Source organism: Pecten maximus, chromosome 10 (genome assembly GCF_902652985.1).
Source record: "Pecten maximus chromosome 10, xPecMax1.1, whole genome shotgun sequence".
Classification (NCBI taxonomy): Eukaryota; Metazoa; Mollusca; class Bivalvia; order Pectinida; family Pectinidae; genus Pecten; species Pecten maximus.
In genome coordinates this window covers 5705577-5721240 of record NC_047024.1, presented here as the reverse complement: position 1 = coordinate 5721240, position 15664 = coordinate 5705577, and the positions used below count along the sequence as shown (strand labels likewise).

At 38.3% G+C, this 15664-nt stretch overlaps 1 protein-coding gene across 46 annotated transcripts in view; it reads left to right on the top strand.

The window, feature by feature from the left end:
• LOC117336185 (cytosolic carboxypeptidase 2-like) overlaps positions 1-15664 on the top strand; it is a 148417-nt gene that overhangs the window by 54215 nt on the left and 78538 nt on the right. For 45 of the 46 annotated variants that reach the window (XM_033896624.1, XM_033896604.1, XM_033896597.1 and 42 more), the window contains 3 exons: positions 14201-14271; positions 15029-15102; positions 15392-15557. In XM_033896624.1, the coding sequence (XP_033752515.1) occupies positions 14201-14271; positions 15029-15102; positions 15392-15557 (311 nt within the window). Of the gene's footprint in view, positions 1-3735; positions 4833-14200; positions 14272-15028; positions 15103-15391; positions 15558-15664 lie in introns of those variants that run through there. The other variant, XM_033896607.1, reaches the window with a different exon arrangement.

The window sequence follows — 15664 nt, the reverse complement described above, 5'->3', positions numbered from 1 at the left end:
AATATTAAACAATGATGTTTGTCAGGAAAAAAAATGTGTTGTAGAGTTAATAGTAATGCTAGCGAACCCTCAAGTGGAACATGAAAACAATAAACACCACCTTGTTTTTTGATAATTGAATAAACTATATCAGAACATTTTATACTAGATGAAGTAGCTTTGTGTTGATCCTTTTGACTTGTTTCCAAGTGAATGACAAGTGTTATTTTACAAATGATGTTGACTTGGGTGACTGGTATCATGTATGCCTGACTGTGACCTTGGATTTCCATGGTTGGGGGGATACAGGCACTTTAGTAAACAAGCCTGGTGGACTGATTTTGTTTTGTTATCCCCCCCAATGGCAGATTTAAAAGTTTAGCTTGATTTCATTGTTTAACATCCTATCAATATCAACAGCTATGGTGATTTATAGATGGTCTCCCTAGTGTGTACGAGATGTATGCGTGTGGTGAGTATGTGTTTCTGATAGTGTGGAACTGATAGTGTGGAACTGCTAGTGTGGGTGTGGAACTGATAGTGTGGAACTGATGCTGTCTTTATAGTGCTACCTCACTGAAGCATACTTCTGAAGACATCCAGCAGGACACACCACCCTGTCACATTATATTGACATAATGCACAAACCAGTTGTCCTTCTCACAAAAAAAAAAAGCTCTGATATGTCTCAGCCAGGGGATAGAAACCAAAACTCACCTCACAGAGGAGAATGCTCAACTAAAAACCAAAATTGAGGCAGTGTCAAGAGAGACATTAAGGAGGGAGAAAATTGTTAGAAAGAATAGAAAAGATAACATCCCAACTTTAGTGGCCTCATATGATCATGCAACAGGGACAGCCACTCTTATTATGCCCTACCTTCAGGGTAATACAGCTGTTCGTTATTCATCTCTCTGTTGTGTCATCCATCTGGGCTGTCTGTGTAAAGCTTGTGTACAAGATGTCACAATATATGGTTTATACCTGATTGGACCTTGGTGGTCATCATTCAAAGGTTAAGGTCAAAGCTTTATACAAGATGTCACAATATATGGTTTAAACCTGATTGGACCTTGGTGGTCATCATTCAAAGGTTAAGGTCAAAGCTTTATACAAGATGTCACAATATACAGTTTAAACCTGATTGGACCTTGGTGGTCATCATTCAAAGGTTAAGGTCAAAGCTTTATACAAGATGTCACAATATACAGTTTAAACCTGATTGGACCTTGGTGGTCATCATTCAAAGGTTAAGGTCAAAGCTTTATACAAGATGAACCCTTGAACAGATTTATGTTACTGATGAGTATCTTTATGATATCCTTCTCACTTTTGTTTTTATATTGAAAAAAAAGTAGACACAAATTGAACTCTAGTTAAAGATTTAGTTTCGAGATTAAAAGAGTAAAGTGCTTGAAATGGTGATCAATTATGACCATGTGTTATTGACCGACAGAAGTACATTCGTGTGAAACATGTCATTATTTTTAGTTCTATCCATTTATGGTTTAAAAGTGTGTGTTTAAGTGAGTAATTACAGGTATGTACTAATCAGATTTCAGCATTAAGAGTTGTATAGTACATTACTGTAAAACTAGAGGAGACAGAAAGCTGATCTTGTTGTTGAATCTGTCATGTCAGTATTAAAATTACAGGTCAAGGATCACCTCCTCAAAACTCTTCTCAGGAGGATACATGATATGTTATGAAGTGTGAGAGGATAGTGTTATGAGGTGTGAGAGGATAGTGTTATGAGATGTGAGAGGATAGTGTTATGAGGTGTGAGAGGATAGTGTTATGAAGTGTGAGAGGATAGTGTTATGAGGTGTGAAGTGTTATGAGGTATGAGAGGATAGTGTTATGAGGTGTGCCGTGTTCTGCGGTGTGCGCGGCTCGTGTTCTGCGGTGTGCGCGGCTCGTGTTTGCGGTGTGCGCGGCTCGTGTTTGCGTGTGCGCGGCTCGTGTTCTGCGGTGTGCGCGCTCTGTTCTGCGGTGTGCGCGGCTCGTGTTCTGCGGTGTGCGCGGCTCCTGTTCTGCGGTGTGCGCGGCTCGTGTTCTGCGTGTCGCGGCTCGTGTTCTGCGGTGTGCGCGGCTCGTGTTCTGCGGTCGTGCCGTGTTCTGTGCGCGGCTCTTTCTGCGTGTGCGCTCGTGTTCTGCGGTGTGCGCGGCTCGTGTTCTGCGGTGTGCGCGGCTCGTGTTCTGCGGTGTGCGCGGCTCTTCTGTGTCTGCGGTGCGGGCGGCTCTGTTTCTGCCGGTTGTGCGCGGCTCGTGTTCTGCGGTGTGCGCGGCTCGTGTTCTGCGGTGTGCGCGGCTCGTGCTCTGCGGTGTGCGCGGCTCGTGTTCTGCGGTGTGCGCTGATCGTGTTAGAGGTGTGAGAGGTAGTGTTATGACGGTGTGAGAGGATAGGTTATGAGGTGTGAGAGGATGTGTTAGGAGGTGTGAGATGATAGTGTTATGAGGTGTGAGGGATAGTGTTATGAGGTATGAGAGGATAGTGTTATGAGGTGTGAGAGGCTCGTGTTTGAGGTGTGAGAGGATAGACTGTTATGAGGTAGAGAGGCTATGGATGAGGTGGAGCTAATGTGTTAGGAGGTGTGAGAGGGATAGTTTATGAGGTGTGAAGTCTGCGGTCGCGTTGTCTGCGTGTGCGCGGCTCGCTGTTCTGCGGTGTGCGCGCTCTGTTTCTGCGTTGCGCGGCTCTGTTCTGCGGTGTGCGCGGCTCTGTTCTGACGGTGTGCGCGGCTCCTGTTCACGGCTTGCGCTGACTCCTGTTCTGCGTGTGCGGCTCGGTTTCGGCGGTGGCGCGGCTCTGTTCTGCGGTGTGCGCGGCTCGTTTTGAGGTTGGCCGCGGCTCATGATCTCGGCGTGCGCGGACTCTGTTCTGCGGTGTGCGCGCTTGTTCGCGGTTGTGGCGGCTCGTGTTCTGGCTTGACGCGGCTCGTGTTCTGCGGTGGCGGCTCTGTTCTCGTGTGCGCGGCTCTGTTCTGCGGTGTGCGCTGGACTGTTCTGCGGTGTGCGCGGCTGTGATTCTGCGGTGTAGCGCTCCTGTTCTGCGGCTTGGCGGCTCATGTTCTGCGGTGTGCGGAGCTGTGTCATGCGGTGTGGGGCTCTGTCTGGGTGTGCGGGTGTTATGAGGTATGAGAGGATAGTGTTATGAGGTGTGAGAGGATAGTGTTATGAGGTGTGAGAGGATAGTGTTATGAGGTGTGAGAGGATAGTGTTATGAGGTGTGAGAGGATAATGTTATGAGGTGTGAGAGGATAGTGTTATGAGGTGTGAGAGGATAGTGTTATGAGGTGTGAGAGGATAGTGTTATGAGGTGTGAGAGGATAGTTTTATGAGGTGTGAGAGGATAGTTTTATGAGGTGTGAGAGGATAGTGTTATGAGTTCAGGTGCGAAAGACATGTGATCAGGTGATAGGGGCTTATGTTAACGAGATTGAAGCTGATGTATGTTTTATAGGTTTGTGTATTGGCCATAACACAACACATGACATAGTACAGGTATATAGCCATTCAATGTTTGTTATTGTACGTATAAAATCAGTCTTTTCATAGCAATGAAAGATAGAGTTTTCCCTTTAAATGTGCTGTGTGTCGAGACAAGTCCACTTACAATACTATTTATGCTACCCAATGAAATGTGACCAACAGCTTGTGTAAATTCTTTCTGACAATATTCCAACTGAATGACCTGGGTTCAAACAAAAATAGAATATATACAATATTGGTTTCAATGGTATGGAGGAGTTGTACCCTTGTGGTGGTGTGTATTGAGGACTGCTGTTGGGACCGGCCACTTTTCATTCTATCTCCGTCTGTTTTCATAAGACATATCATTGTATCATATATAAGTTTTACAGATACTGGACAAATAGGGATTAATCTAACATGATCCCTAACATAAACTTCAAACAGAGTTTTCGTGTACAACAGCACAATCCATGAACAGCATTGGGAGTGTATATGGTGTACAATATATTGAACAGGTGCTTTTAAGTTGGCCCCGGATTGGAAAAATAACTTCAAAATAATCAATGAACTAAATGGCATAGAGCTGTTCCTGTATGTGGAAATAATGAATATCACTATTGGCAGAACTGTCCTCTTCTCTGAGGCTTAAACACTCCTGTAGTAACTGTTTCTTCGTGAAAGGCTGGATACCCCACCATTGTCCGCGGATATTGTGGAAGGCAACTGTGGGACGCTGAAACTGACTTAAATGAGAGTTTTAGCTACATGTGACTATTGATGCGAGAAAGTACTGCCTGGTAGCACTCTTTGTAAAACTATCGATAAAACATTCATTTGGTGTTGAATTGGAAATGGGCAGTAGAGAGAGAAGGGTATAATGTTAAACCTTATGATAAAGTAAAGTTGATGTATCTTAGGACGAGGAGTCTGAGCCAATCCTTGAGGAAGACCGTTACACTGACAACTTGATGATTTCTGCAAGTTTGGGATTGTGTTAAACTGTGATAGTTACCTGTGTAAGTACAGGTTAGATAACCTTTTGTAACTGTCAGGTTTGGTAGTACAGTTCCTAATCAGACAAGTCTGATTTCTGTGATGATGTGCTGTGTCTACTATTGGATCATGTGTGTGTAATGAAGATCTTTTCTAACCAAATATTGGTCCAAGGTGACTGATGTATCAACACAATCTGTTCCCCATGAGAGGGGAGGGCGGGGACGGGAGGCCTCACCTCCTGCCCGTGAGACGTCACTCGGAGGTGGAGAGGAAAAGCCACGATACAGATGAAGATAGTGTTAACTTCATGTTCTTTCCTTCCATCTCATTAGATTTCATTGATGATAACTTTTTCAATAAATTTGGATATTTCAACAAAGCAGGTAAATGAATTGTAAAACTGAACATGGGGTATATTTAATGGTTTACGATAACGTCAAGGAACTTTCAAATTGATAGATTGTGGTATCTGATGATGAATTCCATTTAAATCTTTGAGATGATCATTCCTAAAGAAGTTAAAATAGGTATAAAATGAGGAGGGCCGACGTTTCTGTGATTCCTAATTAAGAAACTATGTGTAGTCAATGACAAATTGTGATTACCAGGTAGATGGAGTGATGTGCTATGGTTACATGTACAAAACAGTGTATGATTAACACACAGGTAGAACCAGGGAGAGCTATCTACACTATGGGGGAAATTTTATCTCTGATCTATTGAATGGAATTAGATGAAACTCAATACATTTTAATCCATTAAAGCTTTTAAAGAATAGGACAGGGTAACACGTAAAAATTAATTCTGTAGGATTGTAAGGTTTTAATGATCGACTTGTTTTTGTCCATATCAAGTCTAATTATATGTAAATAATATCCAATGTAAGTACCTGGTACATGTATAATCAATTTACTCATGCCATGAATGAATGAAAAAAAAATGAAGTTTGTTATTCAAACATGGGATACTTTTAAAACAGAAAATCTATACCCCTGAAATAGTTCTGTCCTCTGAATTATGGTAACTTAGATATGTAGATGAATCAACTGTGTACACAGGTAGTTAGACCACGGGCAGATAGGAACAGACTTCTGGATTGAGGATTGAGATCAAGTGTGATTTAGGAAGATCATGTCTATCACTGATAAGATTCCTTTTAAACCACCTGTTGGAATGTACAATCTCCTGTATTTGTACAAAATGTAAATTTAATTTGAATTGGTTTGATTTTTTGCTCTCTTGATTTTTTTGTAGAAATTTTATTGAGTTTTGATTTTTTGTTCATGTTTATTAATTTCAAACAACTCTGCATGTATTTTACATAACTGAATGCTCTATCTCCGACCTGCCTCAGCCTGCTGTATGTACTTATAATCCTTAATCTGGTTGTCGGTAATATTTGGGTTAGAATTGAATTGCTGAATTGCAGTTCATTAGAGAGTTGCATTGCTTTTTAAGTTTTTTTTTCTCGCCTATTGTTGTAATTTCAGTCAAATCTTTCTCAATTTAGTGACATCAAAACCTTCTTACCTGTACATGTGATTTGCGTTACCAGGAAAAAAACAATGTTTATACAGGTGTGGGACCAGGTAACATTAAACACAGATAAACATTTAAAACTTACTCTGTTGTAAGTTGTGTTAAAGTGTCCCAACATAGCTAAGGGGAATAATATATGTTAATCTAAATTAGAAATCATGTCAGTGGTTCTACACCCTCCTACTTAATTTCTGGACGGATGTCCCAGGAACACTTAATTTCTGGAGGGATGTCCCAGGAACACTTAATTTCTGGACGGATGTCCCAGGAAGACTGTAGTCTCGGATACTTGCTACTGTCTAGCATGCAGCATGGCAGTAGCTCTACAGGTGTACAATCCTAAGTTATTTGTATTGATGTAAAGTAGGAACGTCCTGCCTTTGGACTTAATGACCTTGGTGTTACCAGACTGCTGGTAATGTAATTTGTTCCGATGTATACCTAAGTTTTAACCAACAGTATTTTGGGCAAATCATCCTTAAGAATTTCAATCACTTCAGGTCGCCTGTTTTCAAAAAGTTTAGACATATAGCGCGCAAAACATGTTTGTTGTGAATTTTATTTCTGTGTTTCTTGAGTATAAAGATCTACACACCAGTAAAATGTGAAGTTCAACAATTACACAAGGGCCAAAGAATGCATGCATTTAAAACTCATTCATCAAGTTTTATGTTGACAAATGACATAAATTGTTTATCTTTATAGGTGTGAGATGTTGAAGGTCATCTCTGTCTGTAAGAATAGCCTCTGCTATGGCCACCGCCATTTGTGGCTCAAAATAGCCCCTAGTTTGTGTAACAATTGCCTCTGCTGTTGGTGGCCCAGATAGCCCTTGTTATTGTAAGAATAGCCCCTGTTCTTTTTGTGGTCCCAAATAGACTAAAACTAATAGCCCCTGTTTTTGGTGACCCTAGTTAATGTAAGAATAACAGATTGCCCCCCCCCCCCCCCCCCCCCCCCCCCCATTTCTGGTTTTGGTGGTCCCAAATAGGCCCTAGTTAGTGTAAGAATAGCCCCTGTTTTTGGACCTCTGTATCTAGTTATTTTGTAATTGAAATAATGATCTAACTTCACCAAAAAACAACTGCATAGACATGAATCAGATTTTGATATAAAATCACACCATTAGGTTAGGTGAATTTCATTGTTTGGAAATTGATTTTTAGCAAGTGTTGAGTAATGATGTAATAATGGGATAATAAAGCAGCTGTGTTTACAAACACAAACAGTGGAAGGTGGAGATTTTATCTTTATGTAATTTCCGCTCGCATTTCCTTGCAACAGGTTTGAATTAGTGGCTTCAGAACCTTATATCCCCATATGTTGGATATAGATTCATCTGTTCATTGATCTAGTCCAGTCTATTATAACCTGTGGGTAAACGAGGATATAGAAAACCTCCAGTATACCAACACCATATTCTGCACCTGACACACACATGATGACTGTCAATATAACTGTTAATTAGTATGTGTTGCATGGGTTGATTATATGTTGAATGTTCAATGGATTTTACAATTGCTTGTCTGTCAAAATCTGTACATATATCAAAATCATTTTTTGAAATTATATCTGTTTGTTAACTGCATCTGTAGGTCCTCAGGCAGTGTCATTGGTCATGAACAGGTTTTGTTGAAGTTGCTTTCTTTTGCAAATTTATAATCATGTACAATATGAAAAAAATTAAGGCAATATAATCATTAACATTTTTTTTCCCAAAAAGTTTCTCAGATGTCCTAATTAAAGATTCATAGAGTTTTAGGTGTCAGCAGATTTAAAAGTAGTTTTCATTTGTTTTACCCCCAGAACTGGTATGTGAGGTGAGCCTTAATATCACTTACAGTTCATTTGAGTGGCCATCCTTTGAATTTTAATTACCCTGATTAAATGCCTGACATAAAATCAACTGTAAATTTAACTCTTATAATAGAAGTACATTTCATTGTAAAACATATGCCAAGATTGAGCTTCTGATTTTTTATCGGTTTCATTCTCAGAATGAGTCTTGTCAGGAATCTATTGTCATTGGAGACCTGTGACTCTCCTCCTACAACTGTCAAGTTACATTTGTATAAACACAGCTGGAGGTTGATCTTTATATCCTACAGTTATTGTGGAAAAATGAACCCATACTCCTCACCAATTTCTTAGTAAACATAGAGTTCTCAAAAATAAATATATGAATTTGTAATAAAGTTGAATATACATGAGATCAGGTGAAAACAAATTACAATAGGTTGTATAAATATTGACTGATTTTCTCACCAAATATTTAGTTTTACATTGGTTTCTTTACTAAGATGGAGGTGCTATTTGTCGACTCTTGTAGACAGACATTGGAGACAGGAAAACAGATCATGAAATTTTAAACAAGACATTGAATACAGAAATAATGTCCTTAGACCAAACCCAGTACAACAGTGGGCTATTATCGGGGTACAATATTGTACCTTATAAAGCTCACTGGAAACAAGAGGCCATTGTTTTCAGCCACGGTGAAAGTATTCATGTTTATGAATCTCCTTCTGAATAACTAACGTTAAGTGTTTACTCTGCTTTTGTAGAATAATTGTTTAAGTGTCGGTCTGTGATGTTATCTATTCATCAGTATGATATTAGTTTACACACGGAAACCAAGCGATTGTTAAAACAGTGACGACACAATATTTAATTAAACAACTAACCCGTACATGTCCCTGACCTTCCCCTGTCAATTTACACTTTAACTACCAGTTCATTCAAAACAGATTCCGCAAGTAGAGGACCGATAGAAATTATGCTGTTTTTTTTCCTTGTATCTTGTCTTACCGAATTCAGATTTTTTTCCCACACAGAATAGAATTTTACTGACAATGGTGCCAGGCCAAGTCAAGCAAGGTTTCTGGACTGGGCAATTTTTTCTGCAAATGAATTGTGTAATTACATATTTAGATTTATTATGAATCACTTCTTCATGAAGACCAACAAGATTTCATTTATCCCTCTAAGATGTTTGAGGTTTAATAGGTTAGTAAGAGGACACAAAGGAAATAAAAGCCAGTCATTGTTTGAATGAAGGTTTTGGTTATTATAGAACCTACAATATTTAGCACCAGTTTTGTGTGCCAGGACAGCTTGTAAGGCATGCTGTTATGGGATTATTTTTACATATGAAGGCTCCATTATCAAGGTTTTATGGTTTTGTAATTGGGAATGCAAGGTTTTATGGTTTTGTAATTGGGAATGCCATGCATGTACTATTTAATGACAGGTATTGTTCCTCTGTGTCTTTACATGTTCACAAGTTGTGATTGATTTTACATAAAGGTAAATCACCAGACATAAAACGTTGGCGTTCATTTGGATGTAAATGCCTATTGATCCTGACAAGGTTGTTGTTGTCAGAATGATTGTTCGTTCTCGTTGTTTCCTGTTATCACTCATTAAACCACAGATATGTAATCATACTTTCTATATTTGTCTTGTTACAGACTTTTATTGTTTACCCTGACTTACCATTGTCGGGGAGCTGTGTAATTATTACTGAGTTAGCTTACCATTGTCGGGGAGCTGTGTAATTATTACTGAGTTAGCTAACCATTGTCAGGGAGCTGTCTAATTATTACTGAGTTAGATAACCATTGTCAGGGAGCTAATTATTACTGAGTTAGCTTACCATTGTCAGGGAGCTGTCTAATTATTACTGAGTTAGCTAACCATTGTCGGGAGCTGTGTAATTATTACTGAGTTAGCTAACCATTGTCAGGGAGCTTATTATTACTGAGTTAGCTAACCATTGTCAGGGAGCTGTCTAATTATTACTGAGTTAGCTAACCATTGTCTGGGAGCTGTGTAATTATTACTGAGTTAGCTAACCATTGTCAGGGGACTGTCTAATTATTATTGAGTTAGCTAACCATTGTCAGGGAGCTAATTATTACTGAGTTAGCTAACCATTGTCAGGGGACTGTCTAATTATTATTGAGTTAGCTAACCATTGTCAGGGGACTGTCTAATTATTATTGAGTTAGCTAACCATTGTCAGGGAGCTTATTATTACTGAGTTAGCTAACCATTGTCAGGGAGCTGTCTAATTATTACTGAGTTAGCTAACCATTGTCAGGGAGCTGTGTAATTATTACTGAGTTAGCTAACCATTGTCAGGGAGCTGTCTAATTATTACTGAGTTAGCTAACCATTGTCAGGGGAGCTAATTATTACTGAGTTAGCTAACCATTGTTGGGGAGCTAATTATTACTGAGTTAGCTAACCATTGTATTGACTGCAATGATAAATCTAGTAGTGTTGTAAATTATTGCTTAGAATCAAGTTGCTCGAAGCAATGATTGAATTTGCCTTAAAGCTAGATGTACCAAACATGCCGATTTCAAAACATTTTTAAAAAACGAGAAAAAATTGAGATTTTTTCATTGAAAAATGAAGAATTAGGTCATTTAGTTTCTTTTCACTTAGATTTGCATACAATGATTTGACAGTATTTTGTTTTGATTCGTTTGAGTTGTAATGAAGCATGATGTCTGTTAAAACACTATTGTGTGGCTATATGATGACAGAATAAAGCAATTTTAGATAAGAGTACATGAGTATTTACATTTTGAAATATATCCAATGTTTCGATAGGCATATAGATTTAGCAAAAAAAATGTTGGAACGTATAGTTGAAGTATGAAATGTTGTATTGCCCTTACAAAACCAACCTAGAACCATACTATTAGAGTCAATGCTAGTCCCATATGGATCAAATGATACAGACATTTTACGGTTGATGGCCATCTGTTGTGTTGAAAGCTAGATCTGTAAATCTTTGTTTCTGTTTGCCAGGTGATAATTACAGGTGTGATGTAAAGGTTATAAGACTCAGGTATGACTCCAGGACGATATATCAGGGTTATATATTACACAGTGTATTGGGCTGTGGGATATCCTTATGGATCCTACAGTGTTGCCAACACACGAAGGCTGAGCTTCTCTGGCACAGTCAAATCTACTATTGTTACAATATTATTTGCTGAATATCAAAACAAGTCATAATTGAATCAAACTATTTACTGATATTTGAATTTCTATATTTGGGTGTAGGTATTGATACAAATGGGATACTCTGCCAACTCTTTGACACATTTTTGCCAATCAATATTCACCTTAAACTTGTGTATTTAGTGTATGGTGTTCTCAATATACATCTACCTTATGTTCTACCTTTACATGCAAACATGAAATATCAAACTGGAGGTTTGCTTTTCAAATTTGGCCGATAAACATGATTCATTATTCCTCAAAGTTCAAATGCTAACAGTTGAAGTAATTGTGAGTTTGTGGTGATGTCAATTTTGACAAGGATTCTTTAATTCATTATTATTATATAATCCTAAAGAATAGTAACCATGTGGACCAGACAATGATTGACACCCATACTAAATTTTAAAGTTATGACTTATTTTGTAGATAACGGAGGATTTCGAGAGGAGTTTTCCTACATAAAAGGTCTAATTTTAACTTACGTAGTAAAGCTAGACTTTTTTACCTGCAGACATTAATTAAGGCAGAGTACAAAGTAGAGTGTTTTTAACTACTTGATTCTTTGAGTTATAAAAAAGAATTATCACCACGGAATGTTTTAATGAAAGGTTATGTGTAAAAAAATCACATTGCAAAATCTGAAAATGTTTATATATACCTGTACCTGGTAATCAATTGTTTTCAATTATTTGTTAAAAAAAGGAAGGTTCTGTGAAAGTTTGCTGGTATCATAAGTCAGAAGGAAAGGTATATCACATGCGACCTCAGTCAGTTGAAGTGTTGTTTAAATCATACAAAGTATTGGTCTCCTGATCGAAACCTTTCATTGAATCCTAAAATTGCTGGTGTTGTTTTCTATAAGAGAAGAATTTCCTTGGGTAGATAATTAATATGGTGTTACCTGGTTAGATACAAGACCGCCAGTATATTTCAGTATTGTGCCATGTTTAGTAAGCTAGAAATGATTCAATATTAAACAGTTTTATATGTGTGTCAGTAAATTACAAATATAGTTGGAAAATGGATCAATGGTTGTGGAATATAATACTGGTACAGCTGATCATGATATTAATGGATTAAAGTCTCCAAATTTTAAGTGACTTCTTCTCTGCAACCGGGGGCCGCGGTGGCCGAGTGGTTAAGGTGTCCCGACACTTTATCACTAGCCCTCCACCCACTTGGTTGCGAGTTCGAAACCTATGTGGGGCAGTTACCAGGTACTGACCGTAGGCCGGTGGTTTTTCTCCGGGTACTCCGGCTTTCCTCCACCTCCAAAATCTGGCATATCCTTAAATGACCCTGGCTGTTAATAGGACGTTAAACAAAAACAAACCAAACAAACCAAAATTCTCTGCAACCTCGATAATTTAGATGAATATCTATCATATTTGGTTGGAAGCACACCCTCAGATGGCAATGATTACAATGACACTGTACTAAATGCACCTATGGTCGAAGGTCTGCCCCCTAAGTGACTGTTGAGCAGGACTAGAAAGTGTTCCCCTTTGCAGTTTTGCTTCTGAGCTCTCCAAAATATTTTCTGATATGGTTAAAACCAATTCTGTATAATGATGATTCACAAATGTACTGACTGAGAGGACCAAGGGAGATGGAAAATGGTGGGGGAAATTTAGTTGGAACTCGCCCTACGCATACCCCGGTTTACTGGCTATGTAGAGATTAACACAATAACCAACATGGGTCACTATTGCATGGTCCTGACCTGATACTGAATGTTTAATGCCAACATGATGGGATCCAGCTCATTCTCAAATCTTCCAATATCTATGCTTTTACCAATCAATGTTAGTGTGTGATTATCAAACATCAATAACCGACGAGGATAACCAGATGAGGATAATGGAGAAGATTAATTTGTTAAACCCATACTTGGATAACCAGATGAGGATAATGAAGAAGATTAATTTGTAAACCCATACTTGGCTTCTAGGCATTCTCAACAGGAAATTAAAGGTGTTCACCACATGGATTTTCATTTCCAATAGATTGAAATATTGGACGGTAATTTTATATAGGGATTGGGGATAACATTATTGTACTCAAACCTGTCTGTGAATCCTAATTCAGCTTGGTGTTGAAGATTTCTACAAATACAACGCAATGGAGAAAAGAAATATGAAAAATATGAAAAATGATATCATTAAGGTGATTCCTTGTAATATTAAAGTGTGTTTGAGTGGGAAGCTGGACATTTAATTGTCTGGGGATACTTGTCCATCCTAGAGAGATCACCACTGTTTCTTATAATCCTGTTTGATTCTGTTTTACCTCTGGTGGAAATGTTTTGGGCCCTACAAAATGAGTTCAATTAAAACTAAAGAGAAACGATTGCCCCAGATTTAATAGTACTTAATAGAAATGACTGACCCTTATCTAAAAATGAATAACGAACAATGTTTCAGCACTTCATGACTACTAGAATGTCAAGTCTGTGGAAAGCTTGAATGTCCAATACAGGGAGTAGACTATAGTTTTTAGTCTCCAATAAAAGGTGAAATGTATTTTGATTGCCCAGCTTTGTTCGATTTGTCCTGTGATTAGTCACACAATTAAGGACGTCTCGCTGATTGTTGTAAATATTGATTGAAAACTATATGTGTACAATCATCAATGAACGCACTTTGATCCGAGAGAGAAAAAAAACATGATACAGTGATGGTTGACTAGACAACATGTAAATATACAGTACAGGACAATTACCTTGTTCTCATACAACACTGTCAGTAAATAACCAAGGATTCAGGAGGAATTCAACTTCAACCCATATTCGGGATTTCAGGGAATGTTTTTTAATGAAGCTACAAATATCTGTGGTATACAGCGTGAGTTAGCTAACCCAGTTCTATAACTGGTTTGCCAGGTTGGTAGCTGTGTGTTTTATAAACAACGTGATGGTTGATGCAGCCAGTTACTGTACAGATGAGTTTTCAGGTAATACTGACACAGTGTGATGTAACCGTACACCATATCGTTACTTTTGTTCTTAACTAATATGATATAGTATTCTCTGAAAAAAAGTTTTGCAATAATATTCAGTGAATCCAGCTGTATGGTCCATGGAATTTCTGGTCGTTGTAAAGGGTTCGTAGTTTAAAATTTGATAAAAATTTTGAAAGATGATAATTGTAGTAGGTCATTAGTGTTGATGTGGATGTTTATTTGTTTGTTGTAGACAACAAGTTACAGGAAGAACTATTACGGACCACACAACTTGTATACAGTTACCAGGATGGCCGGGGAATGGTGAGTATACTGTTTACAAGGCTGGGTCCTGAAATGATCTATTTTAGATTAAGTTCAGAAGACCTAAAATCATAACTTGTATAGCCTCTCTAGTTTGTTCAAATGAAGGACCTTGAGAAAATTTCAGTGTAACGGTTCAGATTTTTATAAACTCCAGTTGAGTGTCACTATAATTAGGCCTCGAGTCCTGATATTGACCTACAGTACTATGTGATATAAGGGACGTTTAAATAGGGAAGTATCTGATTCATTGCCAAGTCTAAGTTTGAATCTAGGTAAATAATACAGGCCCAGTAAGCCACTTGTAATGTGTAACATTTTCCTGCAGTTGTTTAATGAACGTCTTGTTTGGTAATGCTATATTTTGAATACTATGATTTTAATGTCATAGTCCTAATGTATTGTTCATTTCCCAGTAGAATATTTTATATTTTCTACCTGAATCATTGTACACCATCATATTATTATCATTTGATAGATGTCAGCTGTACCTCTAAATATATAAAACATGTTTAAGTTGATTTAGAAGGGAAGCGACTACCTGTCTGATAATAGTGAGGGTTATGGCAATGATACATTCCTGGCTGGATCAGTGTCACTTTAGCTCAATATCTGATGATGAGGGTGAACCTATACTACCTGAAATGAACTCATCTTTTCATTGTAATGGATGAGTCAACTTTCGATTTCATGTATAAATAGGGTGAAGGTTTGGTTCAAGGTTGCTTGTCTTCAATCTCTAACTCTCCATTGACAGGTACCAAAGTTACGCGAGCCCAGGAATTTGTACGCCTTGGCAAAGGAGTTCGGTCCACAGCAATCTGCAAGATGGTAACAAAGGATTTATTTTAAGTTCATTTTAAATTTGACAAGAATATAAACATTTTAAATGTAGGTTTGTAAATGTATCAGTTGGTACTATTGATATTAACTTTTAAGTCATGATGGTTAATCATAAATTGGTCACAAAGAAATGACCTCTGAAGTAAACAGCATAGATCAATTCAGCACAAATAATTCACCAAAACACAAATATTAATGCCTGTCAGTACCCTTTCAATAATCTCAGTGATATGGTTATATCTGCTGATGTTTAGAATGCGGTTTCCAATTTTGTCAGGCCATCGGAAATCCAGGTCCTGGAAGAGAAGGTGAGACACATTCGGTATATCCCTCCTTCTCCGGAGCCATTTTATAAACAGCACGGACAGGAGCGTATGCCTATGGTGCGGGGCGAGGAACGCGGTGCAAATCTAGTATACATGTACCAGCCCAGGTCAAGCTTCGTAAGTACCCAGTTGGTCGGCTGTAGTGCATTGAAAGGCCCCACAAAACCCTGAGTACAGGGTTACACATGGAGACAGCCTTGCTGCAGCCCTGATTAGTTGCCAGT